At 36.2% G+C, this 19,655-nt stretch overlaps 2 protein-coding genes across 2 annotated transcripts in view; both read left to right on the top strand.

Annotated features, from left to right (window-relative positions):
• Positions 1-6,553, top strand: part of WDR49 (WD repeat domain 49) — a 131,797-nt gene extending 125,244 nt beyond the window's left edge. Inside the window, exon 19 of the mRNA XM_044251727.1 lies at positions 6,218-6,553. Within this exon, the coding sequence (XP_044107662.1) occupies positions 6,218-6,348 (131 nt within the window). The 3' untranslated portion in view covers positions 6,349-6,553. The remainder of the gene's footprint in view (positions 1-6,217) is intronic.
• Positions 6,554-12,696: 6,143 nt separating this feature from the next.
• The window catches only part of SERPINI2 (serpin family I member 2), a 36,363-nt gene continuing 29,404 nt past the window's right edge, over positions 12,697-19,655 (top strand). Inside the window, exons 1-2 of the mRNA XM_044255100.1 lie at positions 12,697-12,753; positions 14,635-14,889. Coding sequence (XP_044111035.1) covers positions 14,643-14,889 — 247 coding nt within the window. The 5' untranslated portion in view covers positions 12,697-12,753; positions 14,635-14,642. The remainder of the gene's footprint in view (positions 12,754-14,634; positions 14,890-19,655) is intronic.

Here is a 19,655-nt window from a genome sequence, read left to right as displayed (position 1 = left end):
AGTTAGTTGCTAACCAGGGAACAAGGGAAGCATCAGATGACAAAAGATCAGCTTTGCTTTATTAAGTTTATCAAATCATTTTATTTCAGTGAAAATGTTTTAATAAAAAAATATTTTAATAACTTCATGACCACCATATCTTTCATTTTCATTACTTTTAAAACACCTTTTGGGTATCATTATAGCAAACCTTGTTGGGCAGCCAGCTATAGAACGAAGTAATGAATCTATAAATGTCATATTTTCCAAGGTAGGAAATAGTAAGTGTAAATGGTTACCAATAACACTAGATGTCGATTTTAAGGGCTGTGGTAAGTGGATGCATATATGGCTATATGACACAGTGAACCATCTTTCTTTCATCATTACAGGTCTCTGGAATGCAAGAATTCCAAATTTTGAGAAGTGAGCCCATCAAACCTAGCCCAATTTGTATTCCTGGAGGTATCTTCACTCACTTGTTTATTTATTAAAAAAATATATTTTTTGAAGTCCTCCCATGATGCCCTGTTGGGTGCTCTGGGAATATGAGATTTGATGGCAGACAAGGTCTTTGGTTTTATTGAGTTTATCCCCCTAGGGAGAGACAGATAATAAGTATATGAAGATAAGTTTGGATGGTGATATTAATAAGAGTTATGAAGAAAATAAAGCACAATAATGTGATAAGACATGACTAGGGGAGCATCAGTGAAGTTTCCTCTGATTTTTTTGTTGGAATCTGAAAGATAGAAAAGCAGTCTCATGAAGTGTTAGGGGCAGGACACTCCAAGGACAAGGTCCAGAAGTATAAAGCTACTGAGTTGAGAACAGGATTAACATGTTCTGGGGTCAGAAAGAAAGTTACTGTTGCTGGGGTAGTATGAGAGAGATGGAGACTAGTACAGGATGAGGTTGAGGGGGGCGCGGGTAGGGATCACATTATGTGGGGCCATGCAGCCTGGACAAAGACTTTGAGTTTAAGTAAATAGAAGCCTTCAGAGGCCATATACATTAGGTGTTACTAGCCCTTCGAAGAGAATTACTCTTTAAGATTAAAAGTTGTTGGCCCAGAAAATAAGAAGTTTGAGACTTGAGGTCCCACCTAGCACCTATGTGGGAATTGAGAGGGCTTTAAGACAAGCTATACATGTGAATAAACATGTGTTTTCTTTACAAGGAATAACCAACAGACTCTAGTCACAAACCACTAACCTTGACACACCAGTTTGACTCGAGGAGAACACTTTGCCCTTCACAATTGCCTTGAAATAAACAATGCACTTTATGGCAAGTGTATCAGTCAGGGTTCAGGAAAGCAGAACCAGCAGGACCATATATTGAAATTTATGACAAGGAATTTACTTACGGGATTGTGGGGGCTGACTGAGCAAGTCCAAAATGAGTAGGGCTAAATCGGGAAGGGAAGATCCTGGGCAGACTGAGCGCCCGTCTAAAGCTTTCCTCTGCAGACAGTCAGGAAAGGACAGAATGAAACTCCACGAAACTCACCCAGATTATCCTGGATAATCTCTTTACTTAAAGTCCATTGATTAGGGAGTTTAATTACATCAGCAAAATCCCTGCAGAGCAACACCTAGATTAATGTTTGATTGAATAATTGGGAACTTTAGCCTTGCCAGTTAATACTTCAAGAAAGCAAGTTATCACAGCAAGGTTAAAGACATTCCTTTATAATCTTAAACAAGCTCAATAAACGGTTAATGGTCTCTTAGATGTTTCACACAATCATTGCAGACTCACTCACATTATCGTATGACAGCATTATGCCATTAACCTAGCAGATGTTGTTACTCTGAATAGTAAGACGAATTGATCAGTATTACCCGTTTAGAAGGTGTTAGGTTAATGACATCATTTTTGCAACATGAAAGAGTTTGCCAGTAAAGCCAGGAGGTTGCTTAATGGGCCTCATCTCTTTTGAGTATTAGTATTGCTGGGAGTTTTAGTGTTCCGGGGAAAAGTGGAAGCCAGATTGCAAGCAGGCAGCATTTCTGGGTAAGCATTTCAGGTGCCTTTCCTAAAGAAGATCTCAGAAGAAAAGGACCCAACTCTAAAACTTCAATAGTTTGCTGAGATTGATTTTCTCATTCTCAATAAATAGCTATTTTTATGAATAGTTATGTATCTATAGTTTTATATATGTGTATTTTAGAGACCTCCCCAAATTGTAAAGTTTGGGTGCAGGGAACAAGGATCTGCCCCTGTATGTGAATTTTTTTTTATCATGTTTTTAACTCAAAAAAATTAATTATTCAGGTAAGACTGCCTCTCTTTAGATCTGCAAGCGCCTATCAGTTAGACATTGGTTCAAGGTCCTAAAACCCAGTCAATTGTGATGCAAATTCCTCATGTAGTTGAGAAATATATCAGTAAAATGCGAGAGTTTATTTCAAAAGGAACATTCTGGCTTTCACAGTGGAGCTTAGGAGAGCTCTAAGGCATTCAGAATGACTTGTGATCCTCAAATGCTAATCTGCAGTCGTACGGGACAGAATCAACTGATGTACGGAAATCCATAGACCTTGTACTGCTGGTATTAGGCAAATGCAAGTATTTTCATTTGTAGCTTTGCTTAAGAGGTAGTTCTAGGTTTATTCATTTTTGTCCTATTGCAAGAAAACAAAATACACACTAATCAAATATTGAGCACATAAAAAATTATCCAGTGAGAAGTCTCCCTCACTTCCTCGATATGGACTTGTCCAGTTCCCAGTATCACCTCTGGCACCCACTTGTCCAAGTCTCTGTGTATTCTCTGAGGTTTTCTCTGTATACTGATGATTTTAGATTTTGACCTCTTGCTTTCTTTGGGTTTGGATTTGCCTGCTATGCTCTTCTAATCCTTCTATTTCAAATTTTTAGAATCACTTCATTTTAGATGCGTGTTGGGTTTTACTTTTGATCCAACTAAAAAGTCATTTTTTTTTAATCATGAAATTGGGCACATTTAAATTGATCAATATGTTAGATATTTTGGTTTGGAACTTCCTACACTCTTTTATGCCATGTATTATTTATATGCTTTTTAAAGCTTTCACTGGATCTGTAATTTTTTTGTTGTTTTTACTTCAGGAGGTTGTTATATATTGTTCTAGTGGTACCTTTATACTCATACATTTATACAATTCTTCTAGCCCTTCAGTTTTCTAGGACAGTAACTATTACATCCATGCTGACTGATGATAAAATGGGCATGTTTCTTCATTCCTCTTCTTTTCCACTAACTAATTTTATTCAATAATTCGATCTTTCTTTGAGCTGATTTTATTTTGTTACATTTACTTCTACGGCCATGATGACTTGTTGTTTTAAGTCCTTTGCCTCTTAGCTGTCACTGATTTATCATGAATGAAGCTGCTTCTCCCTCACTCTTCAGTTTTTGTTAGTTTTATCATTTCTACATTGTCAGGCATGTGGCTTCTACCTTCTGTGTTGTTATCCTAAACTGAATATTATTTTAATCCCACTTCTACTTTTAAAAACATTCAGGGCTCACTACTAAACCTTTTTCTAAATTTTCCTCAGTCATTCATGTACTAATTTATTTTGTAGAAATTTCCTGAAACTAGTCCCTGAATTCCCCGCATGTTGAAACTCTTTGTAACTCTAAGATTTGTGCAGTCTGTATCATATCCATATCTCATACATTGTTTCCTGGATTTCCTTGTTGGTGTTGCTCTACTGCCTTCTGGTATCGATCATTACTATGAAGACAGATAATGTAAGATATCCATTTCTCTCCTTTTGAGTGACTTGATCATTTTGTCTGACTGCCAAGTGAATCTCTCTGAAGTCTAATAATTTTACTAAGATTTGCTTTGTTTGACTATTCTCACTTCCTGGTGCCACTGTATGTCCTTTCTCTATATATCATATTGTCTCTGATGTAAGGAAAACTTCATACATGATGCCTTCAAATATTTGTTCTGCTCTGGCATTCTTTCTGAAGGACTCATGTGATGCTTGTGTTGTTGGATCTATTTCTTTTTCAGTATCACTTTCCTCTCTCATATCTTCTCTTACTTTTCATCTTGTTATTTTTGCTTCTTTCATCTGTAAATTCTGCTCCCCATTATGTTGCCCCATAGTCTATTCTTGCTCGAGAGATTTTTCCTGAGTTCTGCCAGCTCACTTTCCTCACTTCCTGTTGTGCCATTTCCTGACTTCTTTCACTTCTGTTCTGTGATCTTGCTTCACAGAGGTAAGTGCTCTTTCAAGTTTTAAAATTTAATTTGTGACGAAGTGCTCAGTAATGGTATGTATCTGGCCAATGGCAATATTTCTCTGGTGGTGGTCTGTGTATTGATTAGTTCTGTTCTTTTTAAAATTTGTTTTGTTATGGTTTTAATTTTGCTTATAGTCCTCTGTGTCCCTGATATGCCACTTTTTAAAAAAATGTTTATTTCCTCTCTTAATTATTAGTCTTAATGAGTTGGGGTTTTTAGACTTGAAATTTATAGTAGGTTCTGAGGCGAGAGCTTGTAACATGTAGAACTTGTAGGTTTGAGGCTAGAGCTTGTAACATTGAATGGCCTTCAGTTTTTACAACCTGTGAGGGCAGACTGTCCTTAGCAAAAAATGGCTCATGTGCGTGATTCTTTATGTAGTCTTGCCTCATCTCTTTCACTGAATATACGGGGTATTGTGGAGGGCCTTTGCTTCCAGCCTTATTCACCTCTGTTTACATCCATCGATATGAATGAGAGATAAAGTATTTGTACTAGAGCGTGGGCCCCTTATTTTTAGTGTGCGTCTTTTTGCTAGAACTTTCTGTGATGCTATGACAGCTGGCATTCTTACACTTTCCATACTCATCACTTTCTCTTGCATAACTTCTGCCTACTGTGAGCTCTTGCCCTTCTCCACATTTTGCAGGCTGCAATTTACCTCTATCTTTGGGCTTTACTCGTGTGGTCTGTTTGCCAAATTATATTTTTCTCATTTTCTCTGTTGTTCTTGTATAATATCTAAGAGAAAAAGTGGAAAGATATTGACTTAAACAATCATGTTGGCATGGGAAGTGGAGAGGTTTTTTGTTTTTTTGTTTTGTTTTTTCCCAATCCAAATATATAAAGATGGCATGGTACTGTGAGGTTGTTCAACTTTTCTGTAGTTTATGTCATATTCCTTGGGCTCAGCATTTAAAGTGTTCCTTTGTCTTGCTCCAACCTCATTCTCTCTATATTTTGAACTTCGGTCACATTATACTGAATTATTCGGAATAATCCAAATAAGGGCTCTTGTTTCTCCACACATTTATTTACTTTGTTCCCTCTAGTTGACATTTCCTTCCCCCCTTGCCAACTCTTCCTCATGTCCATGGTCCTTCTTATCAACTCAAAATCCTACCTGGACTTCAATATTTATGTCAAATAGTGTTTAAATCCTTAAAGCTTTTCCTCTGATCTCTGCATTTTCTTAGAATCTCTTGATATGTTTCACCACAGCTTCTGTTGCTCATATTTTCTTAGAACTCTATCTTATTGTACTTGAACTTTTGGTTATTTGGGCACTGTTCCTCCTTTCTACCAGTTGGAAGAAAGTCTGTGACTTAGTCATATTTGTGTCCCATTTACGCCTGAGCATAGAACATTGTGCATAATATACATTCAGTAAACATTTGTTGAAATGATAAAATTAAGCAAAAGGCCAAAATTATTTTCTTGTATGCGTGGCACAATTTCCTCCTACTTCTCACTGATGCATAATATAGCCACTCATGGGGATAATTTGGCTCTTTTTTTCTGAAGCCACAGATCCCTGCAGATCCAAGAATCTTACAAGGACATGATTGCAGATGCACTTGTTTAGTCATGCAGACAGTCAAACTGTGTTTTGATTATTTTAATTGTCTTATTTCAATACAGAATAATTTGTTCTTGGCTTTTTATGAGTCTTTGATAGCTGTTAAGTAGATTAAAAAGCAAAAATGGAAAACACAAGCTTCTTTAGTCTTCTACTGTGAAATGGTGGATCTCTATCATGATATAAATACATTAATAGAACAAACTCTGTGAAAATTTAACTTTTTAATTTAAATTGAAGTAAAAGGAATAGCAGGAGCTTCAGAGAAAATTCCCCCAAATACACTCTCAGTTTTAGAAACATACAAATATTCGGATGAATTGAAACAAGAATTTTCTCCCCACTATTTCATTTAATTGAGTCTTTTACCAAGTATAATTTCCATGTCATTTTCTTCATCATTTCATAGCTTTGAAAGCCGTATTTGATGAGAAAAACCTGTTCCCCAAAGAAATTCTGGATCGGGAACGAAGAGCCAAGCAATTATGTCAAGAAACAAGTAGTGAAGTGAAGATAAAAAGAAATAAGAAGCAATTATAATTGAAAGAGAAATAAATATTTCATTGTCACATGAAGTATGAATATAGAACACATATAAGGAATCAAGAATTCTGCACCATTCTTTTACTTTATATTTAAACTTCGGGAGGTTTTGTTTTCAGACAATGTCTCAGTGCTGCTTTTATCCATCACCTTTTACTTTCTGTGTGTTCTCAATAAAAGATAGATTGATTAAAGAGGAGGCAATAACAACTGGCATCATTTGTTCTCAAGTGGTTTTATGTAAAAATGTACATATTCAGAACAATGTATTCTAACCAGTTACACTTCTGGTTACTTGGACAGACAAATCTTTTTGATCAATTTTTATTGTAAAAGCTGCCTTGAAGTTAAATATGAAAAACACAAACACAGTGACTATCAGCAAACTTAACCGAGAAAGCCATTTCTACATATTTACACACTTACTAGTTTCTTTTATTTAATATTTTTGAAGATTTTATTTATTTACTTAGAGTAGGAGCAGAGAATGGCAGAGAGGCAGAGAGAGAGGGCAAAGCAAACTCCCCGCTGAGCAGGGAGCCTGATGCAGGGCTTGATCCCAGGACCCTGAGATCATGACCTGAACCAAAGGCAGATGCTTAACCCACTGAGCCACCCGGGTGCTCCTCTAGTCTCTTTTAAAATGATTCTGTAAATGTCAGTAGGACTGTTCCCATTCATTGTCACAGACCTACATTTATTTTTCTGTGTACTTACTGAGAAATTACTGCATATGTTCTACTCCTGTATTTGGTTTTACATATTCGTGAGAGGCATAGCACAACCAAAGAGGTAATAACCTTGGAGATAAAAAAATCAAAGAGACTGAAGCTATATATATATATAGGACTCACTCTATGTAGAAGCTCAAGTAGGAAATGTTTGGCTCTGAAACACAATGCCTCACTTTTTCTATCCATTTTTCTTTATAAATATCATCATCTACAAGGTAACCAGTATTCTTATGCTGCTTTATTTACTGTTCTGTAGGAGTAATTAATAAATTCATTCATCTAACTTTAATTATTTACTACACATTTGCATTTTAAAGAGTTCTTTGAAAAATGTGGTATTTTTTTTTTAAGATTTTATTTATTTATTTGACAGAGAGAGATCACCAGTAGGCAGAGAGGCAGGGAGAGAGAGAGAGAGAGAGAAGCAGGATTCCCACTGAGCAGAGAGCCTGATGCAGGGCTTGATCCCAGGACCCTGAGATCATGACCTGAGCTGAAGGCAGAGGCTTAACCCATTCAGCCACCCAGGTGCCCCCAAAATGTGGTATTTTAAGAGGAATTTTGGTATAGCACGCAATCAAAGAACTAACAATATATAGAAACATACTCTGCTCAGTAACTGTAAAACTTCTTTCTGTTTAAGCCTCCCAAGAATCATTTTAGGGTTAAAATTTGAGATTTGGATCCATCAGAAGAATGCCCAAATGTCTATGGCAGAGTTGAGATTAGAGTCCAGGTCTGTTTTACTCCAAAGACCATGGTTCTCGCTTCAACTTTTCCTTCACTTCTTTTTATTCCTATAAAGTCAGTGAAATGAACTCCAGCAATAGAATTTCTAGCATCAGTGAAGCAAATGTTTCGTTGGTGGATAGGGTGACAGAGGAGAGGTTTCAGAAGATGCTGCCTATTCCAGCTACAGTTAGGTGCGTCCTGGTCAGGCACTGTGACTTCTACGTATACTGCTTTTCTCTCCCTTGAATGGCAATCACATGCGGAAAAGGTATAAAGTAAATATATATTTGCATCAATCAACAAATGTTGGAAAATGTTGTCGGAGTGATAAAGGCTCTGGAGACCATGTTGCAGAGGAACAGGTAAAGAAATGGCTAAGTCTGGCATAAGAAAGAGAATTCATGGGAGACATAACCTATTCTCAAATATTTCAAAGCTGCCATGAAGAAAAAGAATAGAAGTTGAAACAATGAGCACAATTTTAAGAAGGCAGAGTCTAGAACTGCTTCCTAATACTGACTAAAACAGGAAGAGCTGTCTCATATTCCCTCTCCTTCCCATCTTGGTGCAGAGAAATTGGTGGTAGGCCTGCTGCTTGGCTATGAAAAGTAGGCAGAGGAACAGAGAAAAGACCCAGCAGAGAACCTCACTGGATCCATGAGCCTGGGACTGGGCAGTGGGAGGGGGATTTACGTGGTAGAAAGGCAGAGAGGTAAGTGGAGGAGATGGCCAGCGTAGTAGGGAGATTGGTTACGTCGAGCAAATCAATACTTAGTAGTAAATGAATAAATCAGGGGCGCCTGGGTGGCTCAGTGGGTTAAGCCTCTACCTTCAGCTCAGGTCATGATCTCAGGGTCCTGAGATTGAGTCTCACATCAGGCTCTCTGCTCAGCAGGGAGCCTACTTCCCTCTCTCTCTCTCTCTGCCTGCCTCTCCGTTTACTTGTGATCTCTCTGTGTCAAATAAATAAATAAAATCTTTAAAAAAATGAATAAATCAGTGAGTATATTGAGGATGAGAGGTGAGTATCTCATTTTTATAGATGGTATTTATAACATGAGGAGGAAAAGTAGAAAGAACCCAGAGATGTTAGATTAGGTTAGAGATACCCCTGTGAATTCATGGTTACAAATAGAGAGACAGAGACAGAGAAAGGGAGGGGTGGAAGGAAAGGAGGGAGGGTGGGTGGAGGAAAAAGAAAGGAAAAAAAAGAGAGATTAAAAAAAGAAAAAGGAGGGGAGGGGAGAAAGGAAGACATGGTTAAGAGTGATTAACAAATTATGCTTGCAGCTTGCTCTCAAATGACTCAGAAAATACTAATGTGTGTGTATACACACACACACACATACCATATATATGTATTAGATACATAATGTAAGTGAGTTTTTATATTTTTTGCATCTCTATGAGAGGAAGAGGGAGAGAAAGGTTAGATATTAGACTGAGCACACATGTGTGGCAGAATGTTAACCACCAGGGAAACACAGAGAGAAGGAGATGCTAGTTCGTTATACCAGCAACTTTTCTGTAAATTTGAAAGTATTTCAAAGTAAATTATTTTTTAAAAATGAGAAAGGATGCCTTGGAACAAAGGATTTCTTGATATGCTTTGGCAGTTGAATAACTCTCTCACAAAGATATTGCAGAGAATTCTTGCACTGGTTGGGAGGTTTGATTCGATAATCCATCATTTCAAACTTTGAACATATGACTTTTGAATTATAGATGGATGACAGTACAGTGGAGTGAAATATGAGCCACATTTCCAGAAATTTAAAGGAATATTAAGATGTTAAAGAGATATAATATGGGTACCAAATACTTTGTGCAGGCTCTGCTCCCTATCCATATACCCAACCCTCCATCTCTTGATCCCTTCATCCACTCATCCGTCCACTTGCCCAACCAATGATTTAAGACACATGTAAGGGACTGTTGTAGACACCAGGTATACACATATCAATAGGATACACTTCTTCTGCCATCAGCTTTCTGGAGTGAAGGCACATAAAATGCAGTGGTTTATTAGGCAAAGTTGAATGATCCGACTAGTGTTTCTGGTATAAATTGGAAATTCTTTTGCTAGAAGTATTTTACTTTTTTTACCCTTGGAAATGACTTTGAAATGATTAGTCTGAAAGTGTCTCATTCATATAGACAGGGTCCTCTCTATAGCCTACCACGTGTGCAAGGCACTGTGCTGTGTATAACCCTAATCCCATCTTTAATTAACTTCAGGGCCTCTTCCGGGAAAGGAATTAAGAGGAGCTGTCTCACAAGTATATTTAATGAGACTAGAGCTTTTAGAGGTATGAAAGTCTCTTTTAATGTTACTGTTTCTAATACTTGGAATGAAAATGCACAGAAAAGGAAAAAATAAGACATTTGGTTATTACATCTTATTCTTCTATCTTATAGCATCTAATTGTGCGAGGCAAGTAACAGGGTCTCGCCTATCAAATGTTCCTAGAGTTGAAGACTTTATAAGTTACTTCTGAAATTAACACTTAGGTTCAATTATTTAAGATCCATTTTTCTACAGAGAGAGGGACTTGTCACATTAAAATAGACTGTGCCAGAATTTTCAGTAGACTACTTTGTTTGTGGTATGTAGATTTACACTAAACACAATTTAACCTGTTCTCTTCTCAGAATATTTTCCTTTTACCACACAAAGCATATGGAGCAAACTGACAGAGGAAAAAAAAATGCCTGAAGTTAATCCATGCTCCAATAGAAGAATTAGATTTTAAGTCCTTTATTAATGAGAACATTTCCTGTATGTTTTTAAAGTTTGGAATTAAATACATTTTTACTTAAAAAAAACCCTACAAAATGCTAAGAAAGATGATGATATTGAACTTGTAACCTCTTGCTATTATTTTTATACATATAAAAGATTTATTTTTTACAGTGGGAAAGTGATAAGTTCAAATTAATACTAAGACACTTTGGCTCTCAGTAATGAATTTTTTTTCCCAATTCTTTAGAGATAAAATAAAGTTGTAGAAGGAACAAATTTGTGAAAATATTTAAAAGGTCTGCAAGAATATTTTATGGACAATTGTGGTATCTTTATTGTCTATTAAAAGAGCTTAAACCAGGGAGGAGAAATTCATAGCCATTCTTTTTTACTCCCCAAGAGACAGGAAAATATATATTCTGCTTGAACTGCTCTAACATTAAGGTCCTTACAGAACAACTTCATTAAATGATCTTACTAAGACAGAGTGTCTGCTTCTGTCATTGGAAGGAAAAGTAATGGCTTGTTCCAGGTTAAATCACATTATGATCTGAGTAATATGGAGAAATAATAATTTGGTAGCCAAGGGTACTTGTGATGGATGTTCGCTGGTGTCACTACAGGGGGAGAAAAGCATTGATTGAATGATCATCTTGAACATTCAGACTTATTATTTATGAATTGCATAATAGAATAAGAAGAAAGATTGTGCTCTTGTGCTGTATAACTCTTTTTGGAAAATGATCACTGATAGTGTTAAGTTAAATGCTGGAAATGAATTTGCATATGTTAGAGCAAGTAATATTATTATAACCCAAGATTTAGAAAACATTTAGAGACACTTAGATGGGCAGTTAAGAATTTTAGTGAATTAAGAGGTTATGGCCTATAGCAACCATCAGGGCTGGGCAGTGAGCTCTAGCCCCATTAGGACACTGAAAGAGGTTAACAAGGTTCTGGAAAAAGTTTTTCTGATGAATTCCATTTGAAGGTATCTATATTCATTTTATTTCTTTTTCATAAAATTATCAGAAACAACTACATTTAATTATGAATAGGGAATAGTTGATAGTAACTGGAACAAATTTTCCATTTTTCTTCTTAGAGGCAACTGATGAATAATACAATGTGTTAAATATCTGATTGTCATTGAGGTGATTGATTTGAACTAGAAGAATGAGATCAAAATCCGTTCAATTATGCATCCATTTTTTATTAATGGACTGTTGGTAGAGAAAACCATGTAAAAGTTTAGAAACGTATAAAAGTAAAATCGATGTTTATTATTAAATCTATGTTTAATAGTATTGCCTTTGTATAATTTCGTAAATCAATAATCTTAATCTGGTCTTTTTGTTCAAAATAGAGAGTATATTTCTCGGTATCTACTCTTTTTCCTAAGGATTAAAATGTAACCACAGGAAATTCCTGTGACAATTGTATAATTTGATGAATTGTTGCGAACTCTGTAAGTGCAGCAGCAATTTGTCTCTGCATTCTGGACTTGATTTAGCTTTATCCTTTTTCTCATAGGCATTCTGAAATATTTATGATGGCATACATTGGTAATCTGATGTGCAAGTCCTGTGAGAAACAAAAAGAACTAATTACTAGCAAATTTATAAGCCCTAGTATATCCTTCCAAATTCTATTTCAGTTTACTGTAAAAGAAGTGGAATAATGGGTGAAATATTATAAAACTATTATGGTTTTCTCTCTCAATTCTTGCCAGTTGCATCATTGATCATTAACCTGATCATATTTGTCCTTTTATACAAAGGTAGTGAACACCTGCTTTGGGTTTAGAGGAATTAATCATACAGCGTTCAAGATAAATAAAGTTGGCCTTGACTGATCAAGTATTTTATGTACTAGTGTTTCCAAGCAGTCACATTTCAGTTATAACACTACAGTGAACAATCAGAAGCCAATTTGGGGTAAGTATCTTAAAATTAAATAGCTTTTGAATGAAGCCCTATGCAATAATACTGATCACAGAGTAAGGAAATGGTATTTCAATTCACTTTGATACAGATAATATTTAAATTTATCAAATTAACACATTACTTTTATTCTCTTTAAATGGTGTCATTGTAAATTTGAAGGCCAAATTCTTATAGGACTATTCATCATGTTGTTTGGTTCACCAGTACTTCATGCTTTCTAATGAAATAGGATTCAAAACCTAATGAGGTAAGTGAATTTTTAAGACAATTTTTTGCTGTGAACTTTGTGTAGAAATTTTCTGGGAGAATTGGATGCTCAAATAATGTTAATTTTAGTTATTAAGATTATTAATAATAAGAGGATGCCCCTCAGATTATAAGGGAAAATTATATCTTTCATTATATTATTTATTATTATTCTGACACAAACCAAATACATGTAGATGTGCCTAATGAATTGCCACTTGGTGACTTAAAAGTACAAATAACATTTTGACTACTTTTGTTTCTACAAATTGATATTTCTAATCAGAAATCTTCTGAGATATTGAATATATTAGCAAATGATACACAGCAATGTATTTTGGACATAAAGCTTCTCTTACTGGCTTTTCCTATTGTTGCACAACAGTTCACAACCTTATGTACTAATTTAATCCTCAAATAAAACATTTGCTTGAAAATATACATCTTTTTTTTTTTAAAGATTTTATTTATTTATTTGACAGACAGAGATCACAAGTAGGCAGAGAGGCAGTCAGAGAGAGAGGAAGGGAAGCAGGTTCCCCACTGAGCAGAAAGCCCAATGTGGGGCTCGATCCCAGGACCCGGGGATCATAACCAGAGTCGAAGGCAGAGGCTTTAACACACTGAGCCACACAGGCGCCCCAAGTGCTTTTTTAAACTGCATTTTGTGGTCTTTTTCCTTTTCAAGTTGTGTACCTAAGCAAACAGTTTAACTACAAATATTAGCTGGCTAATGATTCTATATCTTAGTTTTAGAGAATAGTTGACTGTTAACAATCTTTATATGTAATAGTGACTCTTAACATGACCCATTTATGGGTCATGATGACCCTCATAATGGTCTATAAAACACTTTAGAAATATAGTTCTTCATTTTTTAAGGCTAACAATACATTGTTCTGGAGGCTTTCATCTTTATCCCCAATGAACATTATTTCCTAGTAACCTATTAAACTAGGAGTTACTAAGGGATACTAAGATGTGTTTTTTGTATGATAAAAGTAGTATCACTAAAATTTATAAGGATTTCAGAATCAGTATTTCATGAAGTTTGTGGTAATATCATGAAACTCATTCTTAAGATGTAGTCAGATGGCTGAATTTCCTGTATTTTTAGTGGAGAACACTTTAATGAGGGGTCATTAGTATTGTAAATTGTATAAAGTTCTCAATTACACCTTTTTTGTATGTGTTAAGTTTCAAATGATTCTTTGATTTTTTTTAAAAAATTGCTTTCTTCTTTTGTTATTGTATCAGTTGTATTTGATGGTAATTATGTTTCTTTATGGTTTTTCCAAGTTTGTTTTTACTCACTTTGGAAAAAGTGCACTGTGGATTTTGGGGTATTTTGCCTCATAAGTGAGATTGTGTAAAGTGTGAAAATTCCTACTGCAAAGACTTTGCCAGATTACTCAAACTGATTTAAAATGCATTAACTTTCTATTATAGGTTTAAAACCACACTAGAGTGTCTTCATTTTTTATTCTGTTTCTCTTTTGATCTACAAACAGTTTTAGAGTAGAGTGGACAGAGAATTCCCTTGATAAAGACTTAGAGGTGATCCCGTCTAGAATCATGGGAAAAATAGGAAAAAGTATCATACAGCTATTTAGAGATAGTATTGCTTATTGCTAGTGTTCCAGAATTATAACTTCTTTGATTTTAGATGACTGCTTTGTATTTTGATCTAGTTCTTGAAGGAATATAAAAATGCCATTAGCACAGGATTTATTTCTCCTAAAAGATGATCCTTCATCTGAAAACCGGCATGAGAATCATCTTAGAATAGTCTGTTCTAATAGGTAAAAAGTTTTCTGTTGGAACTTACTACGGTAAATTCTGATTATTTTGAAAACTAATTTTTTTTTTAATTAACACACAGAGGTCAAAATGTGTAAGATCTTGCTGTGGAGTTTCCTACTGATTTTTTCTGGAAGCCAAGCCTCAAGACCGTTGGCTCAAAGAAATATCGAATTTGCAGTGGACCTTTATCAAGCTATTTCTTTATCTCACGAGAACAACATTATATTTTCCCCCCTTGGAACAACGTTGGGTCTTGGGATGGTACAACTGGGAGCAAAAGGGAAAGCACAACAGCAGATAAGACAAACTTTAAAACTTCAGGAAACCTCAGCTGGTGAGATTCTTACATATGATTATTTATACTGGATAAGATGTGCTCAAATTTATTTTGCCAGTTAGAAGTTCAGGGTCCCAGAATTGAAATACATGGAAAATATTCAAAAGTGTGAACTTATAATAAAATGGAGAATTTTTAAAAATATTCATTTTAATTGTTTTCTAATGAAAATGTTACTAGAAGAATGTACTATTTTTAATACAGCTATTTTCATACAGATATGAAACTGCGAGTATACTAGTATATTTTTTTCTGTCTTGTTTCAGGCAGTTTTAATTGAGACTTAAGTTGTGTGTGCATGTGTGTGTCTATGTATATATTTTTGTTTATTCTTCCACTCTCACTATGTTGTGGTCATTTTCTCATACCAGCTTCAGAATATAATTTTTAGTTGTTGCATTTTATTGCCTCTTATGGAAATATTGTTACTTACTTAACCTCTCATTATTAGGTAGTTTCCTATATTTCTCTTATAAAAATGCTGCAGTGAACATCCTCACCCAGAAATCTTTGTGTGGATCTCTCATTATTTTATTAGCTTTTAAAAATTAGTTTTATAACTAAAATTCAACTTTTTCACCTGACTGAGACCAAGAAAAAGCAGTAATGTAGACATACATTTTATTTATTTATTTCTAATGATTTTTAATAGATTATTTATTTATTTATTTATTTGATAGAGAGAGATCACAAGTAGGCAGAGAGGCAGGCAGAGAGAGAGAAGGGGGAAACAGGCTCCCTGCTGAGCAGAGAGCCCGAACGTGGGGCTCGATCCCAGGACCCTGAGATCATGACCTGAGCTGAAGGCAGAGGCTTAAACCACTGAGCCACCAGGCGCCCCTAGACATACATTTTAAAAGCTTGTTTGGTTAATAGTCTTTAAAGGAAACCTTTTTTAATTTTATTATTTTTAAAGATTTTGTTTATTTATTTGATAGAGATTGAGAGATTTGATAGAGATTTGAGAGAGAGCATAAGCAGGGGGAACTACAAGCAGAGGGAGAGGGAGAAGCAGGCTCCCCACCTAGCAGAGATCCAGACTAGGTCCTGTATCCCAGGACCCTGGTACCATAACCCGAACTGAAGGCAGATGCTTAATTGACTGAGCCACCCAGGTGCCCTAGGAAATCTTTTGAGAAAGATTGAGAGCTCACAAATATGTAGGGGGGGAAGCAGACTTCCTGCTGAGCAGAGAGCCCAATGTGGGGCTTGATCCCAGGACCCTGAGATAGTAACTTGAGCTGAAGGCAGAAGCTTAACCCACTGAGCCTCTCAGGAGCCCCTAGGAAATCTCTTTTAAAAAGCACTCAGATAATATACTTGATCTTAGCCAAAATCTCCCTGATATGAGGGAGTGGTGATGCAACATGGGGGCTTAAGTGGGTAGGAGAAGAATCCATGAAACAAGATGGGATAGGGAGGGAGACAAACCATAAGTGACTCTTAATCTCACGAAACAAACTGTGGGTTGCTGGGGGGAGGGGGGTTGGGAGAAGGGGGGTAGGGTTATGGACATTGGGGAGGGTATGTGCTTTTGGGTAAATTGGAAGGGGAGATGAACCATGAGAGACTATGGACTCTGAAAAACAATCTGAGGGGTTTGCAGTGGCGGGGGGGGTGGGAGGTTGGGGGTACCAGGTGGTGGGTATTATAGAGGGCACAGCTTGCATGGAGCACTGGGTGTGGTGAAAAAATAATGAATACTGTTTTTCTGAAAATAAATAAATTGGGGAAAAAAAAAAGCACTCAGATAACCTATCTGAGGTCTTTTTGTGTATTAAGGGCTGTTGTTGCAGGGTCCCTGGAAGGTCTGAGATACTGTATAGAAGCTTTAGCGCTGTCATCCTGTTTGAAAGGGTAGTTGTTGGGGCATCTGGGTGGCTCGACAGTTAAGTGCCTGCCTTTGGTTCAGGTCATGATCTCCGCATCCTGGGGTAGGCATTGTTTTGGCTCCCACATCTGACTCAGCGTTCAGTGGGGAGTCTGCTTGTCCCACTGTCTCTCCCTTCCTCGGTGCTCTCTCTCTCTCTGTGTCAAGTAAATAAATAAAATCTTTTTTTTTGAAGGTTTTATTTATTTATTTGACACAGAGTGAGATCACAAGTAGGCAGAGAGACAGGCAGAGAGAGGAGGAAGCAGGCTCCCTGCTGAGCAGAGAGTCTGATGCAGGGCTTGATCCCAGGACCCTGAGATCATGACCTGAGCCAAAAGCAGAGGCTTAATCCATTGAGCCACCCAGGCACCCAAATAGAATCTTTAAAAAGAAAGACAGAGAAATAAAAAGAGAGAGAGAGAGAAAGAAAGAAAAGAAAGAAAAAGAAAGGGTTGTCCATTTCTCTGGCTAACTGTGTCCTCAATTTCCATAATGATTTTAATTTTAGACTTTTGCATCACTATCAGGTAATGTGTCCTAACCATCAGAGCAACTTTCAGATTTTTGATGTGGAAATTTAATCACTATTACTAACTTCAGTATGTTTGCCTCAGAACAGAGTAATTATATTTAGAGATTTGTTTTTCTTTTTTAGAAGGTCTTGTTTGCTTTGTTTTAAATAAAAGCAATTTTATGTAGAAAAGAAGTTGGTGATGGTGAAGTTAATTGCAAGAATTTTCCTTTGTGAATAATGCAAAATGAAGCTACTGTGTTCCAAATTTAGTCTTGACTGTCTGTATTAATTTCCGCAAATCCCACTACATAGTCTCAGAAACATTTAAATCACACAATACTGCTTTGAAAAGTAATATAGCATTTATAAAGATATGTAAAGTTGATTCTATGATAAATAAGCAAAATCAGAATCTCTGAAGTTTAAACTACTCTCTATGGATATATCTTATAGAGAAACACGGAAATCTTAACTCTGGATTGTGAATGTAAGGCTAATCACAGTAGTAATGAGGACAACACTATCAATCATATATAGAGTACAGCAGTCACTGTTACTGTGTTTGGTATCCACTATCTCACTTACTCTTCACAGTTACTCTGTGAGGTAGACAAACCCTGCTGTTTAGATGAGGAAACGGAGGTGAAGAAAGGTTCAGCAAATTGTCCAGAATGAATTCCAAAAATGATTCACTGAGAGCTGTGGATCCTTAGGGCAATATATCATATTTTCCTTGGGAGAATATATATATGGACAATTAAACATGAGTATGTTAACACATGTAACAAAATCTACCAAAGTTGCTTTCTATTATGCTTTGTTAAGGGAGAGAGAAAGAGAGGGACACAGATGGAAGATAACTGCAAAAGGAAAAGGCAGAGGAGCCAGAGAGAGAAAAAATATGAAAAATAAACTCTGGAAAATAAAAAAGAGGAGGGAATTAAGGAATAAGGAACAAGGAGACAGTTAAGGTAGGGGACAGAGTGGAAGAGGGCAAGGAAATGGAAAAGGCTCAGAGGGTCTGGAGAAAGAAGAACAAAATGGTGTTGGGGGGGACCAAGGGTATGTCAGATCAGAAGGTGGTGACTGGTATTGGAAACCAAGATGAAGAGGAAAATCACTAGTAATGATTCTGTCTTTATTTAATATTTTTATATTTTGTTCTTCATGGGTTTTTTTTGCATTAAAACTGATTTAAAAAAATGTGTGGCAACAAAATATCTTCTTGGTTATGGAGTCTGTTGGCATCTCCTTAAATTTTATGCTCAATATAAGTATACCATTGACTTATCCTAGTCCTGGCCCTACCTTCTATTCCCAATGATTATCAAAGGTGCTCTCTGTTCAGTTTGTCTCTATTTTACGTTTCCTGCTATCAGATTGTTTTATGTGAACACCTGCCTTGTTCCACAGATGGGTATACAACTCCTGGGATCCTACCCCCACAGGGCTCTCAGTGTCCTCTGTCGAAACATCTGCTCGGAATTTACCTTCTCCAGTCTACCGAGCATCTGATAATTCTCCAGTTTTGCTTTGCTTCTAATATGCTGCTTACTAATCAAAGACTAACGGAGGTGCTTCCTTATTCCAAGGGTGTCATGGAAAGAGAACAAGCCATGAATCTTTGCTCTGCAACCAATTAAACTTATGATCTGTTCCTCTCAAGTTACTGTATCTGTCTGGATTTTAGATTCCTCACTAAAAAGAGAGGAGTTTGAATAATTGATTTATATGGATCTTTTGGCTAAAATAATCTATAATCCCATGACTCCCTTTGTTTTCATGTTTGGATCTCTCACATTTCACACACAATTGGCCTTTGGGCCTTAACTGTAGGAGAAGTAAACATGTAATGAATTTTGGAACATTTTCTGAAGGTCTAGTACAATCAAACCGAAAGTTACATTCACCCCATGACCTGTAGATTTTCTCTAGCTCTGCTTTAGGAAATGAAATAAATTGATTCGCTTTGCTTATTAGGATCCATGTATACATATTCTTTTTGATCTTGTGAAAGAGGTTATTAATCTATAAATTTAATCAAATTTATAAGGCAGATAACTTTATATTCTCCTCCAAACTTGTGCTACTTGATGACATTTTTCATTGACTTCTGAATCCAGTGATTTATCAGAGGGCAACTGACTGTTTGTCATACAGTCTTAGACCTTAAGTACTTGACATAAATCTTTTTGCTCTGACAAATGAGTCAGAACTATTTTTCTCCCCCTTTTCTTTTATCCCCCCATTCCTTTAAAAATGCTCGTAAATTACAAATTTCTGAAGATTAGTTTCAAATTCTGCCACTTCATTTCTGACCTTATTTAATTCTTTTGAAAATACTCACGTTTTCTCTCAGAAAGTCTTCTCTGTAGC

Source organism: Neovison vison, chromosome 6, assembly GCF_020171115.1.
Source record: "Neovison vison isolate M4711 chromosome 6, ASM_NN_V1, whole genome shotgun sequence".
Lineage (NCBI taxonomy): Eukaryota > Metazoa > Chordata > Mammalia > Carnivora > Mustelidae > Neogale > Neogale vison.
Note: the sequence above shows the minus strand (reverse complement) of the source record. Positions and strands in the feature narration are given on the sequence as shown.